Source organism: Pavona decussata, unplaced genomic scaffold (assembly GCF_977016875.1).
Source record: "Pavona decussata unplaced genomic scaffold, jaPavDecu1.1 SCAFFOLD_161, whole genome shotgun sequence".
Classification (NCBI taxonomy): domain Eukaryota; kingdom Metazoa; phylum Cnidaria; class Anthozoa; order Scleractinia; family Agariciidae; genus Pavona; species Pavona decussata.
Window position 1 is genome coordinate 260,016 of NW_028145572.1, and position 14,289 is coordinate 274,304.

General features: G+C 38.0%; 1 protein-coding gene across 1 annotated transcript; it reads right to left on the reverse strand.

Annotated features, from left to right (window-relative positions):
* Positions 1-95: 95 nt before the first annotated feature.
* Positions 96-7,058, reverse strand: LOC146464550 (carbohydrate sulfotransferase 11-like). Its single transcript, XM_085129513.1, has 3 exons — positions 6,773-7,058; positions 3,388-3,434; positions 96-1,720 (listed from the first exon to the last, which is right to left on the reverse strand). The coding sequence occupies exons 1-3, from the start codon at positions 6,903-6,905 to the stop codon at positions 887-889; spliced, it is 1,014 nt and encodes a 337-aa protein (XP_084985639.1). The 5' UTR covers positions 6,906-7,058; the 3' UTR covers positions 96-886.
* Between the last annotated feature and the right edge of the window lie 7,231 nt (positions 7,059-14,289).

Here is a 14,289-nt window from a genome sequence, read left to right on the forward strand (position 1 = left end):
ACTTTTTGGGAAACAAAGTCATTGCCCGCGCCTGAAGTGGGGGACATTTCAATATTTTAATAGAATATTTCAATACAATATTTATATATTAATATTTTTTCCTGTTTGTGTATTTGCTTTTGATACTTACTGGAAAGGACTATCGGAACAGTACCTTACGCATTCTGGACTCACTCTGAGTACTACCCGAGCAATACAAATCTTGGACGAAAACGTCACAATATCGATTTCCAAATTATTAAATATCGGTATAAAGTACTCGTATCGGATCGTTTTGAAATGCTGGTATCGACTCACGCACTTCCCGATACAGTTTTCCGGGAAATTACAAACAAAACGTAGACAGATCTAGGATTAATCCTTCAATGACCCTTTTAATTTGAACAGCCATGCACAGTTTTAACTGTTAGCTTGCAATTTTGTTTGGCACTGTACTTAGTTGTCTGAAGTTTCTGCAGAAAACTGAGCTATTATTTTCTACACACTTTGCCATTAAAATAAATAATCTTGTCACGATAAAACCTAAGTGCAATGTAGAGCAATTTTGATGTTTTCTCCCTCTTGGCAAAGAATAAGATCTGTTGATGTCATAGTTAATCGATATACTGGTTATGAAACCTTGCCATGAAAACAGTGGTGCTGCAATTTATGTTGGAAGGGCCGCGACCGTGCACAATCCTTTGTTTTAACGTTCGCATTACAGTTGAATACCTTAACAGGAACGTTTCTATCGGTCAGTTGCTCCAACACATTTCAAAATCTATTGTGGTTTGTGCACGGTCAAGGCCAAAAATGCTAACAAAAACATATAACAAAGAAGTTTGTCAGGTTCCATAACCATTGCCTTTTATTAACTATGTTGATGTAGACACCGACATTAATTCATTCAAACCCAGTCCTTAAAGAGCCTTTTGATGGAGTCTGGGTACTTGTAACCAAACATGTCGAAATCTTCACGGTAGATCTCAGCAAGTCTGATAACACGGTCAAGGGGAATCTGTGAATAGTGTTTGTGTAGCTTCTCTGAAGTATTGGAGCCCGTGAACGAAGGGAATTCTACTATTTTGTCTAGGTGCAGCTTCTTCAAAATGTAATCGGCATCTTCCTTGACAGTTTCAAAGTTGCCAACGTAGTCATAATTGATCGCACAAGGATAGCACGTTTGGTGTGCTGGTCGCCAGTGCATGTCCCATGTAGATGGATCCGGTATCGCTTCAATGTATGAAGTAAATTCATCAAATGTAGGTCTGTCATGATCACCAGCTCCCTTTCCTGTAGAATTGTATAGTTTATTAACTATCTTTCGCCCCATCTTCGCATAATACTGTGTCGTTTTGCCAATAAATTTGTCCCTGTAAGCTGACAGTAATCGTTCAAAAGGCTCGCGGACAAAGAAAAATGTTTGATATGACTCGAGCATTTCTTGCCTTTGCTTCGCTGGATAGGCGTTCAGAAATTTAAAGATTCTGTAATTAAATAAGCTAATGTCAGGATTTGGTGTAACAGGACGAACCGCAAGGATGTCGAGAAGCGCATTTTTCCACTGGCTCGCTCCAGTTTTCGGCACATAACAAATTATAAATTTGTGTTTCTCGCTGACAACAAGGTTAAAATGGTTTCGATTTGGAAGCTGGTGGAAGATCTTTCCGTTGTTCTTCGATTTGTTGCAGTATTTTCGTATCCTCTGTAGTCGCGCTTGTTGCCTCATCTCAGGGTCAACCTACGAAGAACATAATAATATTAAAAGAACTTTATCACATGCTCACATTTACCGAGGTGTTAAAGTCTGAGGGTACGATCTTGCCATAGGATATCCAGAGTGCGATCTGCATCCGAAGTTGCTACCCGGCCCCGATGAATAGGAAAAACCTTTTTTCTGTTGTAAAGTGAACTAGAAGTACGCTTTACAATGCTTTCAATTCCCATACATGCGTTCATCATTAATAGGCCATTTCCGAGTTGCCTTGAACCTCATTACGTAAGCAAGGCCAAGTGCAAAGCTTTTCATGTGAAAATTGGTTTTGTTTCTGTGTGAATGAAAACTAATTTTCATAATAAAACAATGTACAGGAAGCCTCGCTGTCGCAGTGAGGTTCAAAGCAACTCGAAAATGGCCTATTCACATTTCCGCTGGCTTACACATTACACTTCTTATTTTCTGCTCCCTCCCTAACTCCCTGCCCCAACTCAAGTGATGTTGTTAAGCACGATACTCTGTCGTTTCCACGAAAGTTCCAGCTATCACAGATGTGAACTTATTTATTTATTTTTTACTTTTGTGTATACAAAGAAACTGCATCAACTCATGGGATGTTTATGGTAGCAAGAAACAAAGCTCCGCGTAACTTTTTTAGCCCCTGTCTCTCAGTGCCATTCTTATATACACTCGCTTGAAAAAAACGTTGTCATTGTAGAAGGTACAAACCATGAACGATGTAAGACCCAACAGCTTTCTGGGAATCATTCCCATGATCATATTACCTGGGAGCTTATTTGCATTTTTCTTGTCAGAAAAATTAAAGCAAGTGCGGTTTTAGGGTTTAAAAACTGATTTAAAAATTTCTTGCGGACAAAGGAATAAACATGCTGACTAGATCGCCTAAAAATTCCATCGGGTCGCATCGGTTACCATCCACACTTTAAACAGGACAACGTTTTTTCAATCGACTGTATACAGTTATAAGATTACTCACACTTTGAGCTGTTAAGAAATTGGAACCATTTAATATTTTGATTGCCTCCAAAAAATTTTTATGAAGGTTACGACTTTTTTCAGAGTAAACATGTTTCGGTTGAAACTTCATCTATCTTCAATTCATTTCCTGAAATTTTATTTTTCAGCAGTTCGCATCTTAATACGAGACGGATCGCTCTTGAAAAGTATGGGCCAATTATTAAAAGACAGTTTAGACGGTGTTTAACAAAACCACGTTCTAAGCCATTTCCTATTTTGCCAACAATCATATCTTAACATTAGCGAGTTCACGCAACAGGACGGCTGATGTGGAGGGACGGCAAATTGTGCTTGTGTGACCAGCGTGACAGCCAAGTATTCATGACTCTGGATTTTAACATTCCTACCGCTCGTGGTTTTCAGGTTGTCACAGATGAGAGAACACCAGTTTTAGTCGAAAATCGCCTAAAAATGTGAAGGTACTAAGATGTCATGTTGGTCACACAACAACATTTCACCGTCCCGTTCCCTCAGCCGTCTTGTTGCGTAAGCTCACTTTTGTCTACTGCCGACGGTAACCAGAAGGCTTGCATCCCAGATTAGAAAACCATTTATCTACTTCAAATAAACCACTTTTAAACAGATTTGGAGGTCTACTGATTGTCTTAAGCCGCGATATAAGTTAGACTCCGTTTAAATACCTTACTACTTACTGGTTCTGATGGTGACGTCACTGGACCAGCAGACCTGTGTCCAGGTGCTGTGGATGATGATAAAAAAAAAATCAGTTTCGTAGAAGCTTATCAATATAAACTAACATTGATTTTTGCATATGCGAGTTTGCATGGCTACAACACAAGATATGCAGCTAGGCATAATCTTTATAAGCCTAACGTAAGAACTAATGTAGGTAAACAATAGTGAATTAATCTCCTTCATGGCAACCGATATTTGGAAAGACCTTCCAACTCCTTTAAAAATACTCATACAAAGTGTGTCTGCTTTTCCGAAACAAATTATACGTTATTTACTGTCAGAACAACAAATGAACTAATTTTCTTTTATGCTGACCTCGAAACATACGTTAACTTTTTACAATTAATAAGTTCTTCCTTCCTTTTGCTTTTTCATTTTTTTTCTTTTTTGCCTGCCATCTAGAACTTAAATTAACCAGGGAGCTAACAAGATAACCAAATGGTTTATTTAGCTTCCTTGCTTTGCACATTATTCTAACTAATAATTAATTTAATTTATATAACACCACTTAAATATTGTAAGAATCAACATGTAAATTGAAAAAAAGCACAAATAAAGATTATTATTATTATTTTTAAGATTATTGCAGTTGATCCCGGTTTATAAACGTTTTAATTTGCTTTACTGAAGTCGTCGGGCAGTATGTGAAACGAAGTCGAAGACCATGTTCTGTTCAGTGGAACTGGAAAGGGTGGCATCTCTAAATAAACTTTGTTTTTTGCTGTCAGGTTTTGTTAGCCGTTACCAGATAAACTCCTCTGAGCCTTAGCTCGGGGTGAAAAGTAGAAAGGAGTAAAGTGGTAATCAGTCTATAAAACAAACAAACAATAAATTGTATTTATATAGGGTAAACCTTTTCATTGTAAATACTTCTAAGAATAAGGCCCGCTTGTTGATCCTACAACTTAGATAGACGGTAGACTAAACCATATAAACATTTCCAGCAGCCACAAAGGTTTCTGCGGGTTAGTCTTTCTCTGTAATGAAGTCTTGTAGTTCATTAAATGAATAAAATAAGTGACTTTACTTAAGTGTCTAAGTATTAAACACTGTAGCTCTAATTGGGACACTATAAATCGTTGAAGTAAATAGAGAAACTGATTAATACATCATTCTCATTTATTCACCAGGCTTAACATATTCCATCACATTATTTCCATCGCGCATATGCCACACATGACATTCCAATCCTAGCAGTATGCTGGATGTCCCATGAACCTAGTTTAACGGCCTTAGCTCCCACGAGTCTCCTGTAGCTCAGTGGTAGAGCATCCGAACTAGTAATCGGAAGGTCTTAAGTTCGACTCCTGAAAGGAGCACTCGGATTTTTTTCCGAGTATGCCTGTGTCATTTACTGATTAATACATCATCCTCATGAACATAACATAACTAACTGGCAAACCAGTTGGCTATTTACAAAGCGTGGCCTTGGATTTGAAAGCGGGGCTACCGTGAAACAAATCCAAGTGGTCAGAGCGGGACTCAAACCCAGGCCTCCGGATTACAAGTCCGGAGCCCTAACCACTCGACCACACCGCCTCCCTAATTGTAGCCCTCCCACATTGTAAGAAAAAACAAAAAACAAAAACAAAAAACAAAAAACAGAAAACAGAAAGACCTTGTGGCTACTTCAAGCCGTTTAACTTTAGCGAGAAGAGTGTAACTTGAGACATCTCCCTTGAGTTGTTAGAGTTTGCTGACGCAAAATAATCTTTCTGTAATGAAGTGAACTTGACCCTCAAGACATTTCATTGCCAATATGACAACGTGTACCTTTCAGTTGAAAGCTAAGTGGCCTAAGCATGGATATCCTGATAGCTTCTTTATATTTAAAGGCTGTCAATTTCCAACCAAGTTAACTTGGTAGTGTATAAGCTAGGCAGCATCGTAGTATAAATCAATTATGGCAGGTATCATTGCTTTATAGACAGGAGCCGCGAACAAACAAAGAAACGAACAAATGAGTTGACATGCAAACGAACAAGTGAACGATAGAAGAAGGAAAGGAAGCAGGCAGGCAGGCAGGCAAGCGGGCAGGAGAGTAACAAGCAAGCAGACAGGCAGGCGGGTGGACGACAAGCAAGCTCTCTTTAACCCTCAGGTGAATTAGCATGCCACCGTCTTTAATTAGAAATCTCTTCCTCCTGTTTCACCGCAGCGCCGCCGGCCGTTTTGGCCGCCGGCAGTGATCCAGTGAAATAATAATAATAATAGGAGAGATAACAGGGGCACCCCCGGTTAATGTCGCGAATTATCTGTCCGGAAGGTCAGAAATTCGGATTTAGTTGCAAAGAAAATCTTAAGTTTTTTCCCGGCAAAATTTCCTAACCCTCTTAAACCAATCCTTTTCCGGTTTTCGAAGGGTGAAAACTGTCGTTAAAAATTCGGCTAGCATTTTCTTGAAACCAACAACGACTTGTAAATTCAGGAAATGAGATTATGTCTCCTAAAATTTACCGCAACTTAAATTTTCAGCTAAAGCATTCAAACAGATTAAACATTATTAGTTTACACAAATATGCCGGCTTTTTTTAAATGACGCAAAATGATCTGGGCACAGAGGAGACAATATTTGAAGTATTTTTGTTAAATAATCTCGTTGGGTACTCCCGTGGTACACAGTCTTAAGGCCCCAGTTGTTCAAACAGCGGATAATTTTATCCACTGGATAGGTCGCTATGCGGCAGATAAAAGAGTGCAAGAATTTCCCGAAAGCCCTGTGCATAAACTAGAAGTGTCTGTCTGATTTAGGTATGGGATTGTGTGAAAAACTTGCCAAAAGCGTCGGTTGGAGTCCATTTGTACCGCTGGATAACGACTTATCCAGTGGATAAAGTTACCCGCCCTTTGAACAACTGGGGCCAGCAATATAAAAATATTTGTTAATAAGTCGGTTTCCAGGTCTACTAAAGTTACGCTTATGGATGACATTTTTTCTCTCGCCTCGATTAAATTCAGTTCAATTTCGGAGGCGTCTAGCACCGCATCATCGATTGACCACCAGACCGTAATCTTTTAATTCTGCTAAACCAGTGGAAGAATTCTGTTCGTTTCAACAACAACAACAACAAAAAAAGAAAAGAAAGAAAAACCAAATGCTGCCGGTCCATTACTTGTATTCCAATTCAGGATAGCTCCAAAAGATGCGGCCTCAGATTGAACTTTTTGAAATAGCTGTTTCACACAGTCTAGATGACCAACCAAATAATCGCAAATATTCGCGTACATTTTCGTCGATAATACAGATAATACGATATTTTCTATACATTTTTACGTTAACTCGTTCTTGAAACTGCTAATTGACTAGCCTCTAGCTAACAATACCACTGACAATCAGCTAACCTGGTTCGGCCAATTCCTTTATCATCAATATTGCAATCGCCAGCAAAAGTACAAATTTGACGGCGGTTCGTACACGTTTCCTTTTTGCTTCGTTGAACAAACGTCGTCCAAATCGTGAGATACGAGATGCCATGATCCTTTCGAGGTAAACCAAAACATGGAAACAGGATTGTTTTCTTACTTTCCCGAGAGTTTGGTCAAATAGTACTACTATGATTAATTGTACATATCGCGAGCAGCAGGCGAAGGCGAAGATTGCGTGCGTGCTAGCTGAAAATAAGTGAACGGAAACATTCCAAAATATTGAAAAAATATTCCAAAATATTTAGTATAATTAGTCAGGTGATTATAGAGATTCTGTTGGTCTCATTGGCCGAGGATGTGTCAAATCCTGCTATAATCACCTCGCGCGAGGTGATTATAGCGGGAGCACTAATTTTCAAAGTGGCCGCTTAGCGGTTTGTTGATTTTTCTTACGATGAAACAAAACGCAGTTCCCAAAGGCACTAAAGATACAGCTAAGTCTGGGGTAACACTATTTGTTCCTCCCGCTTCCTGAACTTTGAACTTTCCTATCCGGTAGCGTTGCCATGTTATGAATGACAGGTCAGCTCGTTGCTAGGGGCCACGTGCGTGTGAGTAGAGACGAGTTCAGTTGTAAAACACGAGCAGTGTTGTGGTGCGTGCGAAACCCGCGAATAAAGTTGTCAAAACGAACCAGCCGAGTTTTAAACGTCGTCAAGCAACGAAACTTGCTGTCCACCCAGCCGGATCTTGTGCGAAATCAAGCGAGAAATCGTCGAGCCAAGCTATTTTTTGTTGTTGGCTCTCGACTCACCTTCCGTGTGATCGTCAGGCTGCACGTATCTGTACGTTCATTAACGAGAGACAATTGAAAAAAACAAACAAACAAACAAACAAACAAACAAACAAACTTGACATTTTTTGGACGGTTATTGTTTTTCTCGGATAATCACCTGAGTAATTATACTAAAACAATTATTCGCCTCAGGCTCAGTTAATATTTCACAAATTGTTCATTAACCCGATCTTCAATATTTTCACACGATGATCGCAGCCAGAAAGCATTGCAGTCAACTACGCAACGGGTATATGCCTGTGTATGCCAAACCGGGATCTGGAGGGCTGGTACCCACAAAACATTGCCGCCCGTGGACGCAACAGTTGACAGGTATGACTGACTGACTGACTGAAATGTGACTGAAGGTACATCTAGTTGTCAGAGTCCGGGGAATTATAATCAGTAAGTTGCTTAGACTTGCTACAAGTCCACCTCGCGAGTTTGGCGAGCGGAGCGAGTTTTTTTTATGAGCTTTTTAAGGCCGTGAGTGACGAAGTCGCGAGAGGTCCCGCGCCATATGAATCGGACGAAGGACTTTTTTGAAAGTCTATAAGTTGCTGTGTACCAAACGTATCAGTCACGACTTCCTCTGTTAATTAACCATAGTGATCAGCTTCTAATTTCCTCTTCAGTACAATTTCAATACTTGACTCGAAACATGTAAGTCGTAAGAATTAAGGAAATGATCACCAAAGATAACATGTTTGATGTTCAAACAAATTCTCCCAACTAGTAGCATAAGAAATGTGAGAAGACAATCAAGGAAAATATGTATTTTGATTCTAGGGCTTAAAGGGTTCCAGCGTTTGATTTCTGATTGTTTTCTCTTTCGTTTTGGGAATAGGCCCTTGGAGCTGAGGACATGTGACCAAATTTTGCACTAATTGTTTGTATCATGGGCTTTAACTTAGAGAATCCCAGTAATCGAAAGAGCATGATAAAATCAGCAAAATGGCGGAGTTTAGGAGCTCTGACGCTTTAATAAGAGCCGGTTTCAGTTATGACGCTGTAAATTTTCTGAACATTTAAAGAATGTGTCTAGAGAAAGCAAGGCCTTGCCCCCCCCCCCCCCCCCCCTGCAGTAACTCTTTATATCAAAATTCTTGAAATGTTTCCAATAAAGCAAGTAAGTGGCTTAGGCTGATCTTATTCCGGAATAAGAATAAGCGGCATAGCTGTTAAATTTTTCTTTTTCAATAATTTGGGTAGCCATTTTTGCAAACTATCGCTACATGACACATTATTTAAGAGCGATTTTGTACCCCGGTAACTCCTACAACCTCTTATGAGGGATTTGTTGTCATCGTTATATGTATTCCTATTCAGTCCAGAATAGGGTCAATCAAACGCACCCTTAGTAAGTAAGGTTATTAGTTTTTTCTTCACAATTGCAGATATCAACAGGTAACAAAATAAAGATGATAGACAGTAGTTTACTCGCAACAAACATGGTGTGAAACACAACCTCAGTAAAGTTGTGGTATACACTCGATTGCAAAAACGTTGACACCTTAAAAGCATAAACGATGAGACCCAACGGATTTGTGGGTAGTGTTTAAACAATAACCTCGCATCCATAATCAATAATTTACCATTCTCATTCTTTGCAATAAAAAATACAGTGCTGACTTAATTCTTCCGAATAATTTTCTACCAAATATTGCGTAAGTTCATTGACTCATTTGAACTTAGGCAAATTGCGAATTGCATATCACTCAAATTGGCCCTTGTCGGCCAACTTGGACACTTTAAGGAAAGCTTGGACAGTTTCCATCATTCACCACGTGGAACTAATTTTGGTTATCAACCGTCACACGAGAATAGAAAATTATGCAAATAAATTTAGTATTTACACTTATACCCATAAAGCCGTTGGGTCTCATCGTTCATGGTTTATGCTTTTTAGGCGTCAACGTTTTTGCAATCGAGTGTATATTGGCGAACATGGACATTGTCATGATAGGTGTTAAGTCATTGTTCTTTGAAATGATAGCTCAAAGTTAATCGTTTGTCCCACGATTGTGTCACATAGGTTTGGATCGCCAGTCGACACCATCTCCATTATGAAGACCAGTTGTACAGCGGTCGAAACGTGGCGATCAACACCCATGTGATACAACAGTGAGACAAACTATTATTTTTTAGCTATTGACATTGTTGTTACCGCAAAATTCCGATTGTTGTTATTACTGCTGTTATTATTGCAGAGGATTTTACCTTTTAAAAATTGGTTGTGTTTGACAATAAAAGCAGCTTAAAGCACTAAACTAACAGCTTAAAACAGCTAATCATATCATCGGGGGGATTTCAGCGTCTGAGAATTGGGGATTAATATTTGGGACGAAAATATATCCGGGGGGTCTAATGTTCGGATTTGTTGTATTCATAATGCCATTTATTACAGTCACAACAAGACTTTAATGTCACTTTCAAATATCTTTGAGATTGAATGTGAAAGTAGCTGGGACAATCCAGATTTCGAATGCGGCCACAGAATGTTTTTAACAAACGAGACTAACGCGGTTATGTAGGCAACTTAAGCAGCTGCGAAAAGAGAGCCTCAAAAAAAAAAAAAAAAAAAAAAAAAAAGCAGGCTTGAACGGGATTCGAACCCATGACCTCTGTGACACCGGTGCAGTGCTCTATCAACTGAGCTATCAAGCCAACTGGGCGCTGGTCATATTGTGAATTCGTTATACAGCTACTTCAATGAACGTTGTCTGATTGAAATCAAGCTAAAAGACAAGGCCGCAATGTTTTGTGGGATTGTTTTTTATGAATAATTTTATCAAAATCATCCCGGCACGTGCAGGTCATTGCACTGCTAATTACAACCTATTGTTTTCTCCAGACATGACTGATTTCGATGAATTTAGTCATAAAAATCCCACGTAAACTTTCGGTCTTGTCTTTTAGCTTCATGCTTTGAACAGACAACGTTAATTGAAATAGCTGTATACACTCGATTGCAAAAACGTTGACACCTAAAAGGCATGAACCGGAACGATGAGACCCAATGGCTTTATGGGTATAAGTGTACTAAATTTATTTGCATAATATTCTTTTCTCGTGCGACAGTTGATAACCAAAATTAGTTGCACGTGGTGAATGATGGAAACTGTCCAAGCTTTCCTTAAATTGTCAAGTTGTGCCAACAAGGGCCCATTTTTAAATGCCACCCACAAATCCGTTGGGTCTCATCGTTCATGTTTTATACTTTTCAGGTGTCAACGTTTTTGCAATCGAGTGTATACCCTGAGAGGTGAAGAGATGAAAGTAAAGTCATATGAAACTCATATATTTGAAACTGTGGATGAAAGAATTAAACTGTTGCGAATCTTGGAGTTGTGTGCCATATATCAAGTCTCTAGATGCAACGAAATCACAATGATTGACAGCAATTATAGGCCTGGTGCATTATGCGAATCTTGGTTTGTTTCTGATCGATTTCTGTTTACTTGCTTCACAAGTAAAGTATTATTACAGAAATTAAACGACGCACTATTTGTCTATACAGCAAGAACGACAACAACAACAACATGAGCATCCTAACCGGGCAAACTCATATCAACCACAACAAGAAAGAAAACACTATAGCCACATCATCATCATCATCATCATCATCATCATCATCATCATCATCATCATCATCATCATCATCATCATCATCATCATCATCATCATCATCATCATCATCATCATCATCATCATCATCATCATCAATCAAACAAACTTATAACAACAACAACATTACTACCATCATTTAAACGTCAACAAAACAACTCAATATCAACAACAGCGACAACATCGTCATCATCATCATCATCATCATCATCATCATCATCATCATCACCACCAACAACAATAAAAAAATGTCAATATTCAGCTTTAGGTGATACAAACTAACTGCCCTTGATGCATCTATTAAGATTAGACGTCTCTCTAATAGACTTACCGAAATTCCCTCCAGGGTCTGTAGGCAAAAACTGGGAATCATCGTTTATTTCAAGACGAGAGAGTACTGGAAACTAAGTTTTAAGGGTAAACGTGGCAGTTATATCAGTTAATTGTGCGTATTACACCTAAGAAGGGCCTGGTCTTTACATGTGTTGGTTTATTTCACAAAGATGAACTGAAAATTTGAAAGATTGAAGACAAAGACTAAACTGAAAAGTAGATTTGAAAAATAACTAGTTTATGCTGAGCAAATTTCAGACTTTTTAAAGATGTTTTCAATTTGATGTAAGATTTGATTTTAGTTTATTAATGATATTAAAAAAATTCACGATTGGTGTTAATTACAATTGCCGTACTTTCATTCAAGAAACACGATAAAACTAATTTCACCATCCGATGGCTTGTAAAATCCTTGTTTGCTGAATTGAAATTTAATCTGATTAAATATTGTACATTGTTTTTCTTTCTCCAATCTAATTGTTTTACTGATGGCCTGAACTGAAATGGTGATATCGTGGCTGAAAATTGATGAAAATAATAAGCGTTAGATAACGAATTTATTGACCACAGATCGGGTCTGATGTATGTCTGGTGGGATTGAACATTCACTTCGGAGAGAAAGGTAGAAATATGCCCGCCATGACAAAAATTGAGAAATTAACTTCTTATTTTTTGTCATAAAAAGAACGAAAACGTTTTGCTAGCTTTCACAACAGGGATTCAAATCTAAAGATTTATGTTTTTAAAACATCACACACAGTCCTTTTGAAGGGATGTATAGTGGTTTTATGGCAGAAATTTGATTTGTGGTTTATTTGCCAGCAGCTGGTACGCGGGAACTGATTCTTATTCTGGTATATTGTTGTTCAGGCTTCTTTTATTGGTTATCACGAAGTCTGCGGACACAATGATTTTTATATTTAGATGAAAATAATGGCCTGTTTCACTAAAACTTCTGTAGGGTATCAGCCTTGCAAAAGTGGACAAAACCCACCGACAATATTAATTTATTTGCCATCGAAGAACCAGACATTTTCAATTTCAACGTCACAATTATCCTAAAAGGCCCTTTCCCCCTAAAATAGTCACTTAACGCTATCTTTTTCGATTGGATTTAAGGTCAAAGAATTGAAATTGCTTTGTTATCTTTAGGAGCTTCTGGGTTCAAGGCATTTCCGAATGTGTTTGACATTTAAGTTTCCATTAGCTCTTACAATCTGATATTCGTCTCTAAGAAGTGAATATTTTGAGATTCTATGCCCGTTAAACATTTTTCTCCAAAGGCCACGCTGTTCACAGCACAGTTCCTCTTTGAGGTCATATTGGTACGAAGAAACAACGAATGATTATTTTCTTCTGGAACAAGCTATCGAAACAAATCTTTGTATGCCGCATCCTGGCTGTTTCCTACTGTATTCACATTCGTGCGTCACTCGCGAAGGCAAAAGCGTTTCCCACGGAAATTAACTCCTTTTTATTCTAAACCATGAGTATTTTAAAATTCTTGTTATGCAATTAACTGAATGTTTTGCAATTCAAAGCCTATATTCATTGTGCGAGGTACAATGAGAAAATTTTGGTTTAATTTGCAAATTGTGGGCGAATGACAAACATCGTGCTTCGCTTGACAAAACACCTCATGGCATGCTGAAAATATGAAAAAAAGAATCTTTGATAAAGCCTTTGAAGAACATTTTCCCGCAATTTGTTTTCGTTTTGGACATATTAAAGTAATTTACATTAAACCGCTACAAAGCCGAAAAGGGTTGGGACAAATTTGAACTCAAAGGACTCAACGAGTAAAAGCTGTACTGATTGGTTGCTAGGATATATAAATCCTTTTTGGAAAGAATGTTCAATAACAAATATTGTTTACCGGCAAAAGCCGTAAAATTAATAAATCTTGAAAAGGGGATGACCAACAACAAGTTCATTAAGAAACACTAAAAGAAAAGAATTTTAATAATTTCTTTTTCTACAAGAAGAAGTGCTTTCTCGCTCGTTAATAAATCTAATTCAGCTATTGATGAGAGGTCCTATAATGTCTTTTTTTGTCACAAATGGAAGCTGCTTTTTGTCCGCATTTTGATAGCAATTAAATCGTAAAAAAGACGCGTTTTTGCTTTCAACTGATTCTAAAATTAAGTCGCAATGCAATCGATGGGTTAATAATTTTGCGTGTTGATTTTTAACGTTACTTTTTTTTTATTCGGTATCAAAATGAAAATATCTTTAGATCGGAGGAAACGTTTTGAATAATAAGCTTTGATTTCCATCAAAAGGCAGCAAAGATGTCAATGTTTTCAATTTGGACGCGCGCACAAAAGTCACGTCTCGTGCGAGTTGAATAAAAGGAAACAACATTTGCAAATAAAATCCCTAATACAAATATATTCCTGTTCAGAAGACACAACAGCGAATCGAAGCAAATTGGATGAAAGCTCGACAGTCAGGCTGAGCGGAATAAACAAGAAAACTGAATCTTGACATTTACCTGCCATGAAGAAGACAGCTCCTTCTGTTCACAATGTAAAAGGAAAAGTCATGCTTTCTGTATTTTTTATTTTCTTTACGATTCTCAGTTAGATTTTCATTCAATTCTAGTTAAACCACAACGGTACGCTTTTCTAGTTTTATGAAAAAGTAATAAACGGGTCGGCGCAAATGATTTTAGGCTTTTTTGATTACAATTTGCATG